At 36.0% G+C, this 14,340-nt stretch overlaps 1 protein-coding gene across 1 annotated transcript in view; it reads left to right on the top strand.

The window, feature by feature from the left end:
• The window catches only part of DARS (aspartyl-tRNA synthetase), a 40,561-nt gene extending 29,125 nt beyond the window's left edge, over positions 1–11,436 (top strand). Inside the window, exons 7-15 of the mRNA XM_010292239.1 lie at positions 903–1,014; positions 3,008–3,142; positions 4,316–4,463; positions 5,428–5,574; positions 6,541–6,583; positions 7,264–7,344; positions 7,979–8,090; positions 9,000–9,071; positions 10,809–11,436. Coding sequence (XP_010290541.1) covers positions 903–1,014; positions 3,008–3,142; positions 4,316–4,463; positions 5,428–5,574; positions 6,541–6,583; positions 7,264–7,344; positions 7,979–8,090; positions 9,000–9,071; positions 10,809–10,900 — 942 coding nt within the window. The 3' untranslated portion in view covers positions 10,901–11,436. The remainder of the gene's footprint in view (positions 1–902; positions 1,015–3,007; positions 3,143–4,315; positions 4,464–5,427; positions 5,575–6,540; positions 6,584–7,263; positions 7,345–7,978; positions 8,091–8,999; positions 9,072–10,808) is intronic.
• The last annotated feature ends 2,904 nt before the right edge of the window (positions 11,437–14,340 follow it).

The following is a 14,340-nucleotide window of genomic DNA, read 5'->3' as shown; positions in this document are numbered from 1 at the left end:
AGTTGTTTGCAAAAATTTGTTAGGCTTTATATATGCTTCTAGGTTGCTAACTGTCGGCTCTTAAATGCTGCAGGCACAAAATCAGATATAGGTTCAGTACTGACGTATTGCAGTGTTTTCAGTATTCACTGAGGGTTTTTTTTTCTTCACGCTAAAGCTCAAGAGTGTTACAGGAACATTTAGCGTAGGTATTTGCTAACTAGATAAGTAGCTTAACTTTATCACGTACATAAACAAAAAGTAGATGATCAATTCAGCTAATTTTACTTTTCTTTTCAGCTAAATATACTTTTGGAGTAAATTTTGAAAAGACAGAAGAACTGCAGTTCATATGATCAGGTGTTATGTAGACTGCTTTAAGTGCTGGGAGTTTTGACCTTGTTTTTGGGATGTTTTTGTGGCAGTGTTTTACATGGTTAACATGTGGCTGTGTGTTTACATGAAAAACATTGTATTTGCTAGCCTTTAATAGAGACACAAACATTTCTACCTTATGTAAGTTATTGAGGGCTTTGCTTTTATCATGCACTGTATATTACTGCAGTTGTTCTAGTTCAGTTTTTAATAGGTTTAGAGTTTTTATTCAATTTCTTACTATAAAACCTTTATTTGCAGAACTACATCTCATAAATCAATGATTGTTTAAATGTAGAACTGACCATAGTGCTTCCTTTATAACGGAATATGCCATAAATTGAAATGAGGAGTTTCTCTTGTTTCCTTTGATGTTTCTGTTTGTAATAAACAATTAGTGATTTGCACTTCTCTCTGTTTAGGCAAATACAACAATAAAGTATTGCCAAGAGAAGAGATTAATCTTTCTAGCTGTCCAGAAAAAGTAAGAGACTCAGGAAAAAAAAAACACCTAACGTAGGATTCATTATTTTATCTTCTTCTTATAGACCTCCACTAGTCAGGCAATCTTCTGCCTTCAGTCTGGTATTTGTCAGCTTTTCCGAGAAACTCTTATTCGCAAGGGATTTGTGGAAATTCAGACTCCCAAAATCATTTCAGGTATTGTATATGTGATCCAGCAGCTACAGGTCTGCTTCTTTTACTGTTGCTCAACATATCTATATGCCAAAAGTTTACTAAGTTTTTATTTAAAAAAGATAAAGTTCTATTTCTAATTTAGATGCAACATAGCAAACTTCTTCTAGTAGGTATCAAAGTTGTTCTTTACTTTTCTCCTGATTTTGAATGTTAAAAGAATGACAGGACAAATATTATATATACCTGATTTATGTACTCTGCAGTGCATTTAAATTTTTAATTTGGTTAAATACAGATGTCTGATCATATGCATTGTTCTTCAAATCAGTGTTCTCAATGTTGAGTGCTGCCAGCTCCCTTCTCAGTATGAAAAAAGCCCCCCACTCTAATGTAGATTGAAAGCTGCTTCCATTATAAAGAAGTTACAAACAACATATAATGGTATAAAAGATGATGCCTTTATATACAGTATGTCAATTCTTCAACAATGAACATATGGCTGAATAGAAGGTGGTAGATTATTTTTCTGAAAGTGTGGCGTAACAGCTTCAGCCCGAGTAAAAGCCTGGAAATGTAGATTTTTGCTTCTAGTTCTGTTGTGGGTCTGCTTTGTTTTCAAAAGTCAAATTACTTGATCTACTGATGGATGTTTTTTTCCCGTCTTACTAGTATTCTTCGAGGTTTTGTTGATGTTGCTAAGACATATGGCCTGGAAAATGTAGGACAGAATATTTCTATTATTTTCATTGTATGTACATTCATTATATACATACATGTTGCCTACTGAATTTTATATTCAGTATATATATTATCTATAATTTTGTACTTATATTTTTGAAGCCAGTTCTTTATTGAGATAAAGGGCTTTTTAACAAAATACATGTAAACAATTATTGTTTCAACATGGAAAGTATCGTTCAACCATAGGATTAGATAACTCTTTTCCTACAGAGACAGTTGAAACAGCATGAAGTACTAAACACTCCCAAGTAGTTTATTTATGTAGAACCTTTGAGAGGAAGTGTGCTATTCTTACTGTGCAGTGTACCATTGAAAGCAAGCAAGCAAGCATCCTATTGTTTGAATGAGATCATATTTTGTAAAAATAACTAAATGAAGTCGATGCAATCCTTACTAAACTTCAAATTTAAATATCATAGCTGTTCTAAGATGTAAGATTTTAAAAGTTACCTGTATTCAAAAATAACTAAATATTCACTGAAACCATTTCAGTGGGAGTAGTGGTAATGAAAGAAAAGAAACATTAATCTCAGTAGAGTGGTTAGTAATGATAACAATTAGTACTTTACCTAGAGTTATCTTAACATTTTTCACTGGCATGTTTTTGTTAGCAAGTTAGGTAACTACAACTCTCATATCACACACTGGGAAATGGAAAGGCAAAGGGACTCAGATGATAGTTTTGGTAGGCAGTTTGCAGTAAGGGATTCAAATGCGTGTGTTCTTGGTTCCTGTTCTCTCAAGGTAACCTTCTAAGAAAACTGCCTCAAACTGAGGATAAGCTTTATACCTTTGGAAGATGCCCTCTGGTAAATCTGTTTTGGCTCTGAGAGATATTTATGCCTTCGGTTAGAGAGGATGGTCCTGGCCAAACAGGATATGTACTTTCATCTCAGCCTCTGCAGTTAACCCCTGGCAGCCTACGTCACTGATAAAGATTGGTTTCCACAGAAATACTGGGCTGCAAGTAGATGTGGTGGTACAAGCATGCATTCTCTGCTGTTCTCACTCTAAAGTGAAGGACAGCTGGGAATAGTAACATTTTTAAACTACCCCAACTAAATTTGCAGATTTGCAAGACAATGTGTGATAGTCCTAAGCTGTAAAACTTCCCTTAGCATTAATGGATGCAAATACATCTTTTTCCTCTAATATGCTTCGAAGAAAAATCACCTTCTGATCTCTAAATGTAACACAAATAGTCTATCATTCTACCTCTGATTTATTTTTTACGTTTTTATTTTAATAATTACTGCAAGTATTTGCTTTTCAGCTGCCAGTGAAGGAGGAGCCAATGTGTTTACTGTATCTTACTTCAAAAGCAGTGCCTACCTGGCTCAGTCCCCACAGCTGTACAAGCAGATGTGTATATGTGCTGACTTTGAAAAGGTTTTTTGCGTTGGTCCAGGTAAGAAAAGCGTTGGTTTGTCTAAAGTGTGAACTGTGCAGTCATGGCTTTTAGTAGCTGTGGTACAAATAAGATAACATGCACACTGAAAAGCTTTGAATGGTTTCACTTAATATAGTTTCACTTACCAAACACAAATTTCAGTTGGGACGACTAACGAGAGTAAAGTTGAGAAGCTGCTGGAACAAAACTAAAGTGCTGAAATAAGGGTGGAGTACTCTTCTCCAGTGCCTGCTGTTCCGTGAGGAGAAAGAATAGAGTTGCATTGGAAATTGATAATATGATGAAGTTAGTAAAACATGGAACAACACTGTGATTACTAAAGCCATAGTTTCCTATTAACCATGCCCGGTAGTTGCCTAGTTGCATTTAGTTGCCCAGTAGTAAGAAGTTAAAATCGGCAAGCTAGGTTTTATGTACTTCAGATTGCGTATTAACATACACTTACCCCTTGCTTTTGTATATGTACCAAACAACTTTATTTAGAAAACACATACTTTTAACTGAGCTGTCAGTAAATAATAAAAAATTAATAATTTCCAATCTCATGCTCTTTCTCAAAAGCTGATAGGACATGGCCTCTTTAGGTGGTGATACAGCTTTATATTAGAAAAAAACTCCTTTTTTTCCAAGACCTCAAAGACAGGTTTAAAGATGTAAGTAAGGTGGAAATACTGGAAAACAAGTCAATAACAACTTATTAAAAAAAACAACAACAGTGCAAATAATTCAGAAGATCTTAAATTTCTTGTTAATTACAAACAAATGAGTCATGGTTTATAGGAAGACACGTTTATATTAGACTCATATATCTGAAAAAAAAAACAAAAACACACATGCACAAGTCCATTTCCTCTGAAAAAGGCAGTTTTCAAATCTGAAAGTTCTTGTGTACCTGAAAGCTTGTCTGTGTTTTCCACTTCTGTTGCATCTCTACAAGTCTGGTCTGTCTTGTATCCTTTGAGCACCACAGCTACAATAATGCTGTCACTGTTGTTATAAATGATGCTCTGAGGCAGCTAGGGTTTTTTTGTTTGTTTTTCAGTGAGAATTGTCATGTCTAAAGACAGCTTTGCCTGCTCCAAATGCTGATGTGATTGATTGTCAGTGTTATTTTTCAAAATGGAATGGTAATTCCAGGTCAGTTAGAATTTCTGTTGTTTAATTTTACAGTATTTAGAGCTGAGGACTCCAATACACACAGACACCTGACTGAGTTTGTTGGTCTGGATATTGAAATGGCTTTTAACTATCACTATCATGAAGTGGTAGATGAAATTGCAGATACCTTGGTGCAGATATTCAAGGGACTTCAGGAAAGGTAATGAGAGCATTTTTAATTTCATGAGCAACTTTGTTTGAGATCTCTTGCACTGAACTACAAAATGGGTGAGCATTTTATCCTCAGCTTGTCAGATAATCATTAGTAATCTGATTTACAACAGAACTTCAAAACAAACGTTTTTGCTTTGCTCTTAACTATTTCTTTGTGCCTGACTTTTAAAGTTCACTCAAGCCATAGGCCAGTAAACGGTCTATTTTTAGCCCGAGTTGCATCTCCTAGAGTATGCTAGCTTGCACTAAGAAAACTTGTTTACTGTTGAATGGACTTTCTAACAGAAATGATCCATCATTAGTCTAAAACATCCTTCTTTTTGTGCCACTACAGGTAGACTGATTGTTCTATTTTGAAATTAATATTTACTGTCAAAGAAAGTTTTTCTGAATCAAATTTATTGTAAGAGCCTGCATCTCTGCCATGAAAGCAGCAAAGATTATGTTCCATTATTCACAGTCTAACTCATTGAAAAGCCAGGCCAGAAGTTTAGGAAGTGGTTTTCATTTGCTTACAAATTAGACTATCTTGCCAGCAGAAATGCAAATCTCTTCATCTGTCTAGAAGGAAATTTCTTTTTTAGAGTTGAAATAGGGTATTACCCAAATCAAAGTAACGACGCAGGTAATTACAAATCAAAGGGATGATTTCTCGACGTCTTTACTGTGAAAATTTGACCTAGTCAATTATTTCTTACAAAAGGGATAAAACAGAATAGTAAAATATTGACATGTATATCATTGAAGTAGGTACATGAACTTATATTAAAAATTTCATTAGGATTGTACAGAATTTCTACAGAAGTGGCTTTAAAACAGTTTTTTATGTTGCAAGAGGGACCTCTTGTGGCAAAATTGTATTGCCATTGCAAAATCATTATTAGATGCAAGAAGAGTACATTTCGTGATTGTTTTGTATTTTGCTTTTGTTCTTGTTTCCTCTTATATAGATTCCAAACTGAAATTCAGACAGTGAACAAACAGTTCCCGTGTGAGCCATTTAAGTTTTTGGAACCAACTCTGAGGCTGGAATACTGTGAAGCTGTGGCCATGCTTAGAGAGGCTGGTGTTGAGATGGGTGATGAAGAAGATCTGAGGTACTTCGGCAGTACACAAATGTGTCAGAGGCTTGTGAAAGTGGTAGTAAAGTGTCAGTTTTGTACTGTGCAGCTGCGAGCCCTCAAGAAGGATCCACAAGCTTTTAGAGGAATAAACAGTACTTCTATCCAGATCTCTTGACAAAGAAATGAACGGATATGAAAATAGTCCTTTCTTTTACCATAGACTATATGTACAAACTCTGAAATCCAAAAGAAAATGACTTACAACATAAAGTGAGAGTAATTTGAACATTCTAAGGATATAAAAAGCATTTGTTTTTCTAACAATTGCTGTCCTTCACGTGAATTGTCACATGTCTCTGAATAGGATTAAACAAAAAGATTCCTCAGTCTTAAGGCCTTTCTTTTCAGTAATAGCTTCCCATTTCTTCTTTCTGCTGCTCAAGAAAATGATTAAGCAATCATGATTGCATTCCCATTGATTGACTAATAAATAAAAAAAACCAACTCTGTTCTTTCCCATAATATATCCAATATCATTAGGACAGTGTGTGATTTTAGAGTTAAATAATTTGTGCATCAAAGAAGTTTCAGTTGTAAGAGTTTGATAGAGCAAAATAATTTCCCCAGCAACTGCTTATGGTGTTTATCACTGTGCCTAAGAAGAAATGTTTGCACAAGGTACATGCCAATGGGAAATAAATTCTTCAGTAATCAGAATATGGTGACTAGGAAGTCATTATATTAAGAGCAAGGATATCTGTAGGTGTCAGTTAGTATAAGGGATTTCTACGACCAATACAAAATATTTAGGAACAGAAGTAAATACACTTTATTTTTTAAATTACTGTCTGCACAATCCAAAACATTCAGAAACGAGTACTAGATTTTCTAAAGGGCAGGGTGCAGCAGATCTATAGCTTGAAATCTTTTTAGCTTTATGAAGTATATAATCAGTACAATTTTAAATCATTTAATTTTCATGGTGATAATCTTTTTCAGCACACCTAATGAAAAGCTCTTGGGACGTCTGGTAAAGGAAAAGGTAACAATTGTGTTAGAATAAATAAATTTGTCATTTAATCTGAAATCTGATGTCATGGAGTCATTGGGTTGGTATAAATGCCTACTTCATGTAAAAACAACTTTTTACACACTGATTGAGAACAGAACTTCTCAGCCCCTGCAGAAGCTGTGAAGAGTTTGTGATTAGCATAAGCATTTTTTCAATTGTCTGACTGCATTCCCATTTTGTTGGTGTTTATTTAATCTACTGACAGTTTTGTCTTTATCATTAATTAGCTGTTTCAAACAATTTTCAATCTTTTATATTTATTTCTATCACCTGTTATATGGAGTACACCGAACAGGATAGCATGTTCCAAAACCAGTTCTTACGATAATTAAAAACTCAAACAGATTCTAACTAAGTCTATAGGAGAAGATGAGATCTTTGGCAAAAAAATAGATACCTGTTACTACAGCAAGACATTTTACTGCTAAACATTCCTAAGTTTACAGTAGACGTAGTATTGGAAAACTGAAAAGTAATACACCACTTTTATTGACAGCTATTACTTTTTAACATAATACTGTCAAATTTATGGAAAGTTATTGGGAATTCCTTTTTTAATTTCAAAGATTCACCTGTTGTGTCTTCCTCTTGTAATTTGTTCTTTACATCATTTTCTCTTGTACTAACTTTTAAAAATTATCTTCTTTCAGTATGACACTGACTTCTATATTCTTGACAAATACCCTCTTGCAGTGAGGCCTTTTTATACAATGCCAGACCCAGTAAACCCGGTAAGTAAAATTCTTTGTTGTTCTCAATAGGGTTTTTTTTGTAGTTTAAATTATTTTGTAATAACTTGACAAAATAGATAAAGTATATTTATATGATCTGTTTTTATAATTAAAATTCTGATAACAAGATTAGGTCAGTGTTACATGACTTGTAAAATGTGTACAGTTACTCTTCACTACTGAAAACATACCAGAAAGAAACAAATCAAGCTAAAATTGGGAGAGCTTTGTGAAGAGATCTCCATGGTGAAAGCATTGCCATCACTGAGAAGAGGCAAAAACATTCTTCCAGGGCAACAGACACTTTAACAGAAAATATGCTTTTACATTGTTAGAAATTCCCCAGTTTAATCCTAAATCTTGGGTAAATATCTTTAGAGCATCTTTTGCTTTGATAACTACATGCAAGTGTAATGCTTTTTCAAAGGGTGTATGGATGAACTTCAGTTTTTGAAATCAACTCTATCCTAATGAGAGGAGCCAAAGGGCTGCAATTCCCGGGCAGACTCCAAATGCATTGCACTCTTACTGCGCAACTTTGGGTATCATAAGTGAAGTTATTGAGAGGTGCATATTTGCCACCTAAGGATGGAGCAACTGTAGGTAGGAAATAAACTCATCTTTGTTTTTACAGAAAAGCTCTAACTCTTATGATATGTTCATGAGAGGGGAAGAGATCTTGTCTGGAGCTCAGAGAATTCATGATCCTCAGCTGCTGACAGAAAGAGCCCAGCATCACGGCATCGGTAACAAGTCAAACAACATGAAGCTGAATTTAAAAGAGTATAAATCATGATTGGATTTGTTTCCTTTAGAGGAAGAATTTGGGGCATAATTTGTTATGTGGCAGTCGTACAATCACAGTACTGTTTTATTCTTAATGCTAATCCATCTAATTCTGTTAAACCATTTCAATCTAGAGTGGTGGTATTAAGAAACTAGTTAATTTCCCAGCAACACCTTGATGAAAAAGAATTGTTTCCAAGGGCTTCAGAGAGAATGTAATGCAGGAAATACCTTCAACAGAATGAGAGTAGACAAACAAGTCTTACTCAGTGTACTCTTCCAAATGTTTCACAGAGCCTTGTTTGGTTTGTCCTTTGAGAGCAGATAAACAAGAAGTATCCATTGGTAAAATTTAAAAAAAAAAAAAAAAAGGGACTTGGCAGTCATAAGGCCAGCTGATAGTAGAAGGTTAAAAGAATAAATTTGGAGATCACGAGAGTAAAATGTAGATTAAAATGATGCTTTCAGTGGATGGCAAAGTGAATTGGCAGGTAGGCAGAAGCAAAAAAGGAGTAGATCCCACTGTAGCAAGATGGAAAAATAGTTGTTAAACCTTCTCTTTCTCACTGCAGTTTATTCAAGAAGTCACCGTTTTCCGTAAGTTAAAATGAACAGTTGGGCCTAGCTCTTACTCAATTCTAGAATTTTTTCCCTGATTAAATTAAATTAACAGAATTATAAAACAAAACTGTTACAGTCATAATTTCTAGATAGTCCTGGATAATTTATATGTTTAGTGAGCAAAAGCCCACTGTTAGTTTGTAAGTTAAATTGGCAAATTTTTTGTTGTGCTTGCAGTTCTTTAGTCACTTGTATGTTTGGCTTGGAGTTCGTTAAGCAGGTGAGAAACATCTCTTTTTCCTCTCTAGACTTGGAGAAAATAAAGGCTTATATCGATTCCTTTCGTTTTGGTGCACCTCCACATGCAGGTGGCGGAATAGGTAAGTGTCTGTATTCTGTTTTGTTCTGTGTTATCCTGAGCTTCATTTAAACTGCTTAGTCTCAAGCAGGGTTCAATATAAAATTCAGGATAGTAGCCTTGTTAGATAAATGTATGGGGCTGTTTATCCTGGAGAATTTAAGGAGAGAAGCTAAAATGAAGCTAAAAGAGATCATCATAAAATAAATAGGCAAAATATTAATGGCACAGTCTGGCAAGTTTAAAAAGTAGGTGATCACAAGAAAAAATGCTGATTTATTACCCAGGCACATCACTGTCAAATTTGACCAATGAGGAAAATTTAAGGGAGCAATAAAATACTGTATTATGTATGGATTTACCATAGCCTACTAATACCAGAAGCCACTGGTCTCGTGGTGCATTTGATGAAGTTGTTCTGCAGTGAGCAGAAATAAGTGTTGCTTCTGTCTTATTCAGTGATTTGACTGAACGTTACTGATTAGTTTGGTTGGTGCTAATTGTTTCAGCAAAGGTACTGAGGCTTCATGTCTTGAGTGTGAGTATTTTACATATGCAAATGAAAAAAAGATAGGTTTTAGGCATCTTAACGATAATAATTTACCATGATGCACATTGCTTTCATTAGCAGGGTGAAACCTGTTCATGCATATGGAAATAGGACACTTTGTAGGTCCTGATAAATAAAACACAATGATTTCTTTGATTTGGTCTTTCTGCATTTGCCTTACTTTTGTAAAGTATATTTAGTACATTCTCAGCATGTTCTCAGAAAAACCGTATGCCTTCAGTAAATGCATTAGATCTGCGATATGCTGTTGCGACAACTGTTTTGAAATACCTGCAAGATGTAAGCCTCGATGATCATGAAGTACTTGTGAACAAAGGAGATGCAGCATTTGCACATGATCCAAAAATCATTTAGGCCAGTCAGAACTGACATCAAGGAAGCTGAAGCTGCATCTCTTCTGTAGAGTAAATGCTCCTCATGGCACATCCCAGCAGTCAGGCCAAGTACCAGCCAAACAGGAGATGCTGCGAGAATTAACACTGGTTTCTAGCTGTTTCAGATGGCAGCCTTAACATATAGCAGGGCACCGTGTGAAAAGTAGCATGCATTCAGGTTTCATCTCAGCATGGCTGGGGTGCCCCATGGACTAGGAAGTCCTTCCCTGTTCCACATTACACACATAACCTCTAAGATTTCAGGAAGAAAGAGCACAATGGCCAGTTAAATACTATCATAAACATACCAGCAGGTAGTTACACAGGTACTTTTGCTGAATCTACAGTTTTGTACTGTAGAGGGTTTGGGATAAAATTCCCCAGCTGTAGGTTTTTACTGTAGTTGCTGATGGCACGTAATGTCTCCTACACTGAAGCTGTTCAGAGTGGTTTGGACTATGCTTCTGTTACTGTATTCACAATACAGTTCTCCCGATTACCTACCTCCCGTTTCAGTTTTCTACGCCGTCTTTCTTGAAAGTCCTAAGTGATTCAGAGCAGGGCTGAGTTTCTCATACCATTGCTTATTGATACATGCTCCAGATGAAGTCCGTATCATGGCAGAAAGCTGTATGTAAAATCTGTAATTTTTGGTTCTAGCTCCTTTCTGGAGTCGGGCATGCTAATGCACACATCTCAGGCTTGGGTCACGCTACTCTGTGAGGCTGGCTGTAGGTACGAAGTACCTTTGGCTTCTTAAGAGTTTTGAACAAAAGACTGACTATGCTGATGGTTTTTTTTCCATTTGTTGTAGGGCTGGAAAGAGTAACCATGCTGTACCTAGGGCTGCATAATGTTCGTCAGACCTCCATGTTCCCACGGGATCCCAAACGGCTGACACCCTAACATGAGCTGCTTTTGAAAGTTTGAGATTATTTGCCCTGCAAATATGATACGATTGCAAGCATATCCCCTGCTACTGATGAACCTGTATTGATTTGAGCATTATAATATGCAATAAAAAACCCCCTCATTTACTAAAGTGCCACAATAATTTTTTTTTATCCTTAGCTGTTTATTTTAAAAAAATATTTTAACAGATCAAGACTCTTTGTATTGGCAACTGTGCACATTTTTCATGAAAATGTAATACTATGAGTTAGTATTCTAGTGTCACATTAAATTGTATCATGTTTCTAAACATTTTAATAAATTATGCAATAAAAATTCAGCATTTTTAACTTATGTCAGCAAGGTTGACTATTCTGAAGTACAGAATTGGCTGAAAGCTAAAATAACTGCTTGCAATTTAAAAATCAGGAGGAAACCAGACAACTGTTAATTTCCGTGAGTGTCAGGTAGAGAAGCAGGTGAGAACAACAACACTGTTAAAAAGTCTTCATATGAAATTGTGAAAATAGATTGCAATAAATCTCTCAAAGTAAATTAGATACAATATCTGTCTTTCTGGTTTCTGCTTTGTATACTCACAAGATAATCATGAATCGATAAGGGTTTGTTTGGTTGTTTTTTTTAAATGATGCAATAACTGCCTAAAGTTTAAATTTATTTTCTTTCTATCTATTTCCCCTTTTTTTTTTTTTTAAGTACACAAGCTATAGGCCTGTCCTTTATTTTGTGTAATACACAAGGGGTATATTTTTTCATTAAATAAATGGACTGTGAGTTTGAGGGCAGGTCTTATGTTTTCCTGCCTGACCCAGCCTCTAGGATAACAAACACCACAAATCAGCAAGCATTTCATGTATCTATTGCCAATGAAAGGAAAGCAAATCGTGTAAGCCAACCTATTTAAGTTTTTTTCCCCATCTATAAATGCGGTGAACAGCCCAACTGTTGTACATTTAGCGAAACTAGGTGTTTCTGTAAGAGTACTTCTGAAATTCTTTGTAGACATCCTTTTTCTCAAATGAATCACTTACTTGAACCTCCTCAATTTGCAGTGGTGCACGAAGCTACTTCTTTTCCTCCACCTCCGATCCCAAAGGATGTGCCCTGCATTTGGAGAGGAACTGGTGTATTTGAAATGTCCTTTCATGAACTGCATCTAATAGTTGTTTTTCAAATTTAAAACATCTTTGTAAGTGTGGATGCCAAAAAGCAAAGGATTAAATTCCTTTCTTGGGCACTGCAATAGAGTTACTCTAATATTTAGACATATTTGTAATTCCTGACTTAATTTTTGCTTAACATTTTACATGATAAAGAGCTTTCAATAGGAGGTATGGTTCAGACAGTCTGTTACTGTTGTTACCTTGATTTTTAAATGTCAGAGAAGTCACATATTGGTTATGCTACAAAAAGGTCAGTGAGGCTGTGTATAAATTGTGTAGAATTTCACAAAAGGGCAAATCATCTTTTGCAGCTGCCATTGAACAAGACTTAATTTTAATGTTTTGTGACAAGAGTTCTCCATTAGCAAACAATCATACTAAAGGTCAGTTAGGTAAAGTACTGGAAATGTAAAAGTTAAACTTTGTTTAGAAGTCACACAATTCAAGGAATAACATACTTTGCAGCTTTGCTTATGAGTCTGTTGTAATTAATTTCCTGTGGAATCTTCCTCAAATTATTAACTTTAAAGTCTTATGGTGTATCCAGTTTACTTTACAAAGCTAAGCGGATTATAAACACAGGTTATCATCACAGCCTTGCTACTGATGAATCAAAGTTTCAAAACAGTTGTTTATTCGGCTAAGCCAATTGGAATGAGTTTAATTTAATTACTTTTGTTCATACAGAACTGGTAATGTGTTCCACATTGGAAGCAAATCCTTTCAATAAGGAGCAAAATTACTGGGTTGTATTTCATGCCAACAAAAGAAAAATATTCTGAGAACTATGTTTCTTGCGCTAGATTTGGCAGCAAGTTGTGTGCATACATTCCTGTAACAAGTGTGCTTATAAGTCTTAACAGAACAGTGATTCAAGCTCATGTTGTAATTTGATTTATTGACAGTAGCTGAACAAGAACAAGAATTTGGATGGAGACCCCGATTCCTTTGTGTGTAGAATCCTTTCATGCACGTTTTCTTAGCTAACTGGAAATAACTATGACCATAAATCAAAATTTATTTGTCCTTAATGTAATCTTAACAGGATACTTCAGTGGGAGCTGCACATTGTTAGAACTTGGTTTGAAATGTTGCAAACAGTAATTTCAGAACTTTATGTTGATTTGATAGGTAGTGACTCTGGTTTGGTAGTTCCAGAAGAGTCAAACCTGTATAGTCTTATTTCCAGTAACTTGCAGGAAGTTTAGCATGTTACATGGAGTCCACATTGCTGCTGCTTCTCCACCAGTTAAAATGTTTTCAGTTTTTTTCTGATTACAGATGGTAATTACAATCACGCAATTTTTTAAACTAAGGAACTATAAAGGATATTGGTGAGGAGTAGCCAGGGAGTCATCTGCTCAAAACAAACACAAAACTTCAGAAGCAAATGGAAGCTTAACTACAACATTTTCTTGTGAAAACCCATCTGTGTTCACTGAGCTCTGTGAATCTGCCCAGCAGGAAAGAGGGCTCAGACTGTTCTTTTGGAAGCAAGTGCAGGGCTGGTTCCCCATGGCTGCACACACGTTGTGCTGTGGGTTAACCCCAGTGGGCAGCTACACACCAGACAGCTGCTTGCTCCCTGCCCACTGGGCTAGGGGAAAAGGAAAGAGTAAAAGCAGGAAAACTTGGTGTTTCCAGGCCCAGCCAGTCAATTCCAGCTGTATGAGACACCCCTCCACGCAAAAGCAAACCGTGGCCTGCGCTCTGCTGCCAAAGGGAAGGAGGAGAATGGATTGGCTATATCCATTGTGGCACACCACTTGGCTGCCTTCGACTCGGTTCGTACTGCGGCTCCAGCATGTCCCGTACAGCAGCATGATTTCACACAGGCCACGGGAGTCCACTGTTAACCCCAGGCACCTGCATGACTGCTCCCATACATCCTGCAGCCAGCAATGGGTCCCCTTAGAGCATCTTCCTGTGTGCCAGAAAGAGTGAGCCTGGAAAAAATGACAGCGCCTGGAAAAACAGCATGTGTTCTTGACAGCCATCTCTAGAGTACACAACTTGCCCAAACAGATCTTAATTATTTAGTATTCCTTGTTAGGGTATTACCATTATCTGCATGCAGGTGGGGGGAGATTTTTTTTTTTTTTGTAGAGAGAAATTACGAAAAACCAGCAGAAGTTACCTAGAGTGAATTATTTCTTTTAAAATAAACAAGCCTTACAACCAACTTGTGCATGTGTGCATTTTTGCTAGTATGATCTCACAAAACATGGAATTTATTCACTGCAAGTTTTTAAAAAGCTATCAAGTTAGTTC

The sequence above is a fragment of the Phaethon lepturus genome, unplaced genomic scaffold, assembly GCF_000687285.1.
Source record: "Phaethon lepturus isolate BGI_N335 unplaced genomic scaffold, ASM68728v1 scaffold16418, whole genome shotgun sequence".
Taxonomy (NCBI): Eukaryota; Metazoa; Chordata; class Aves; order Phaethontiformes; family Phaethontidae; genus Phaethon; species Phaethon lepturus.
This window is presented reverse-complemented; position numbering and strand designations above follow the sequence as displayed.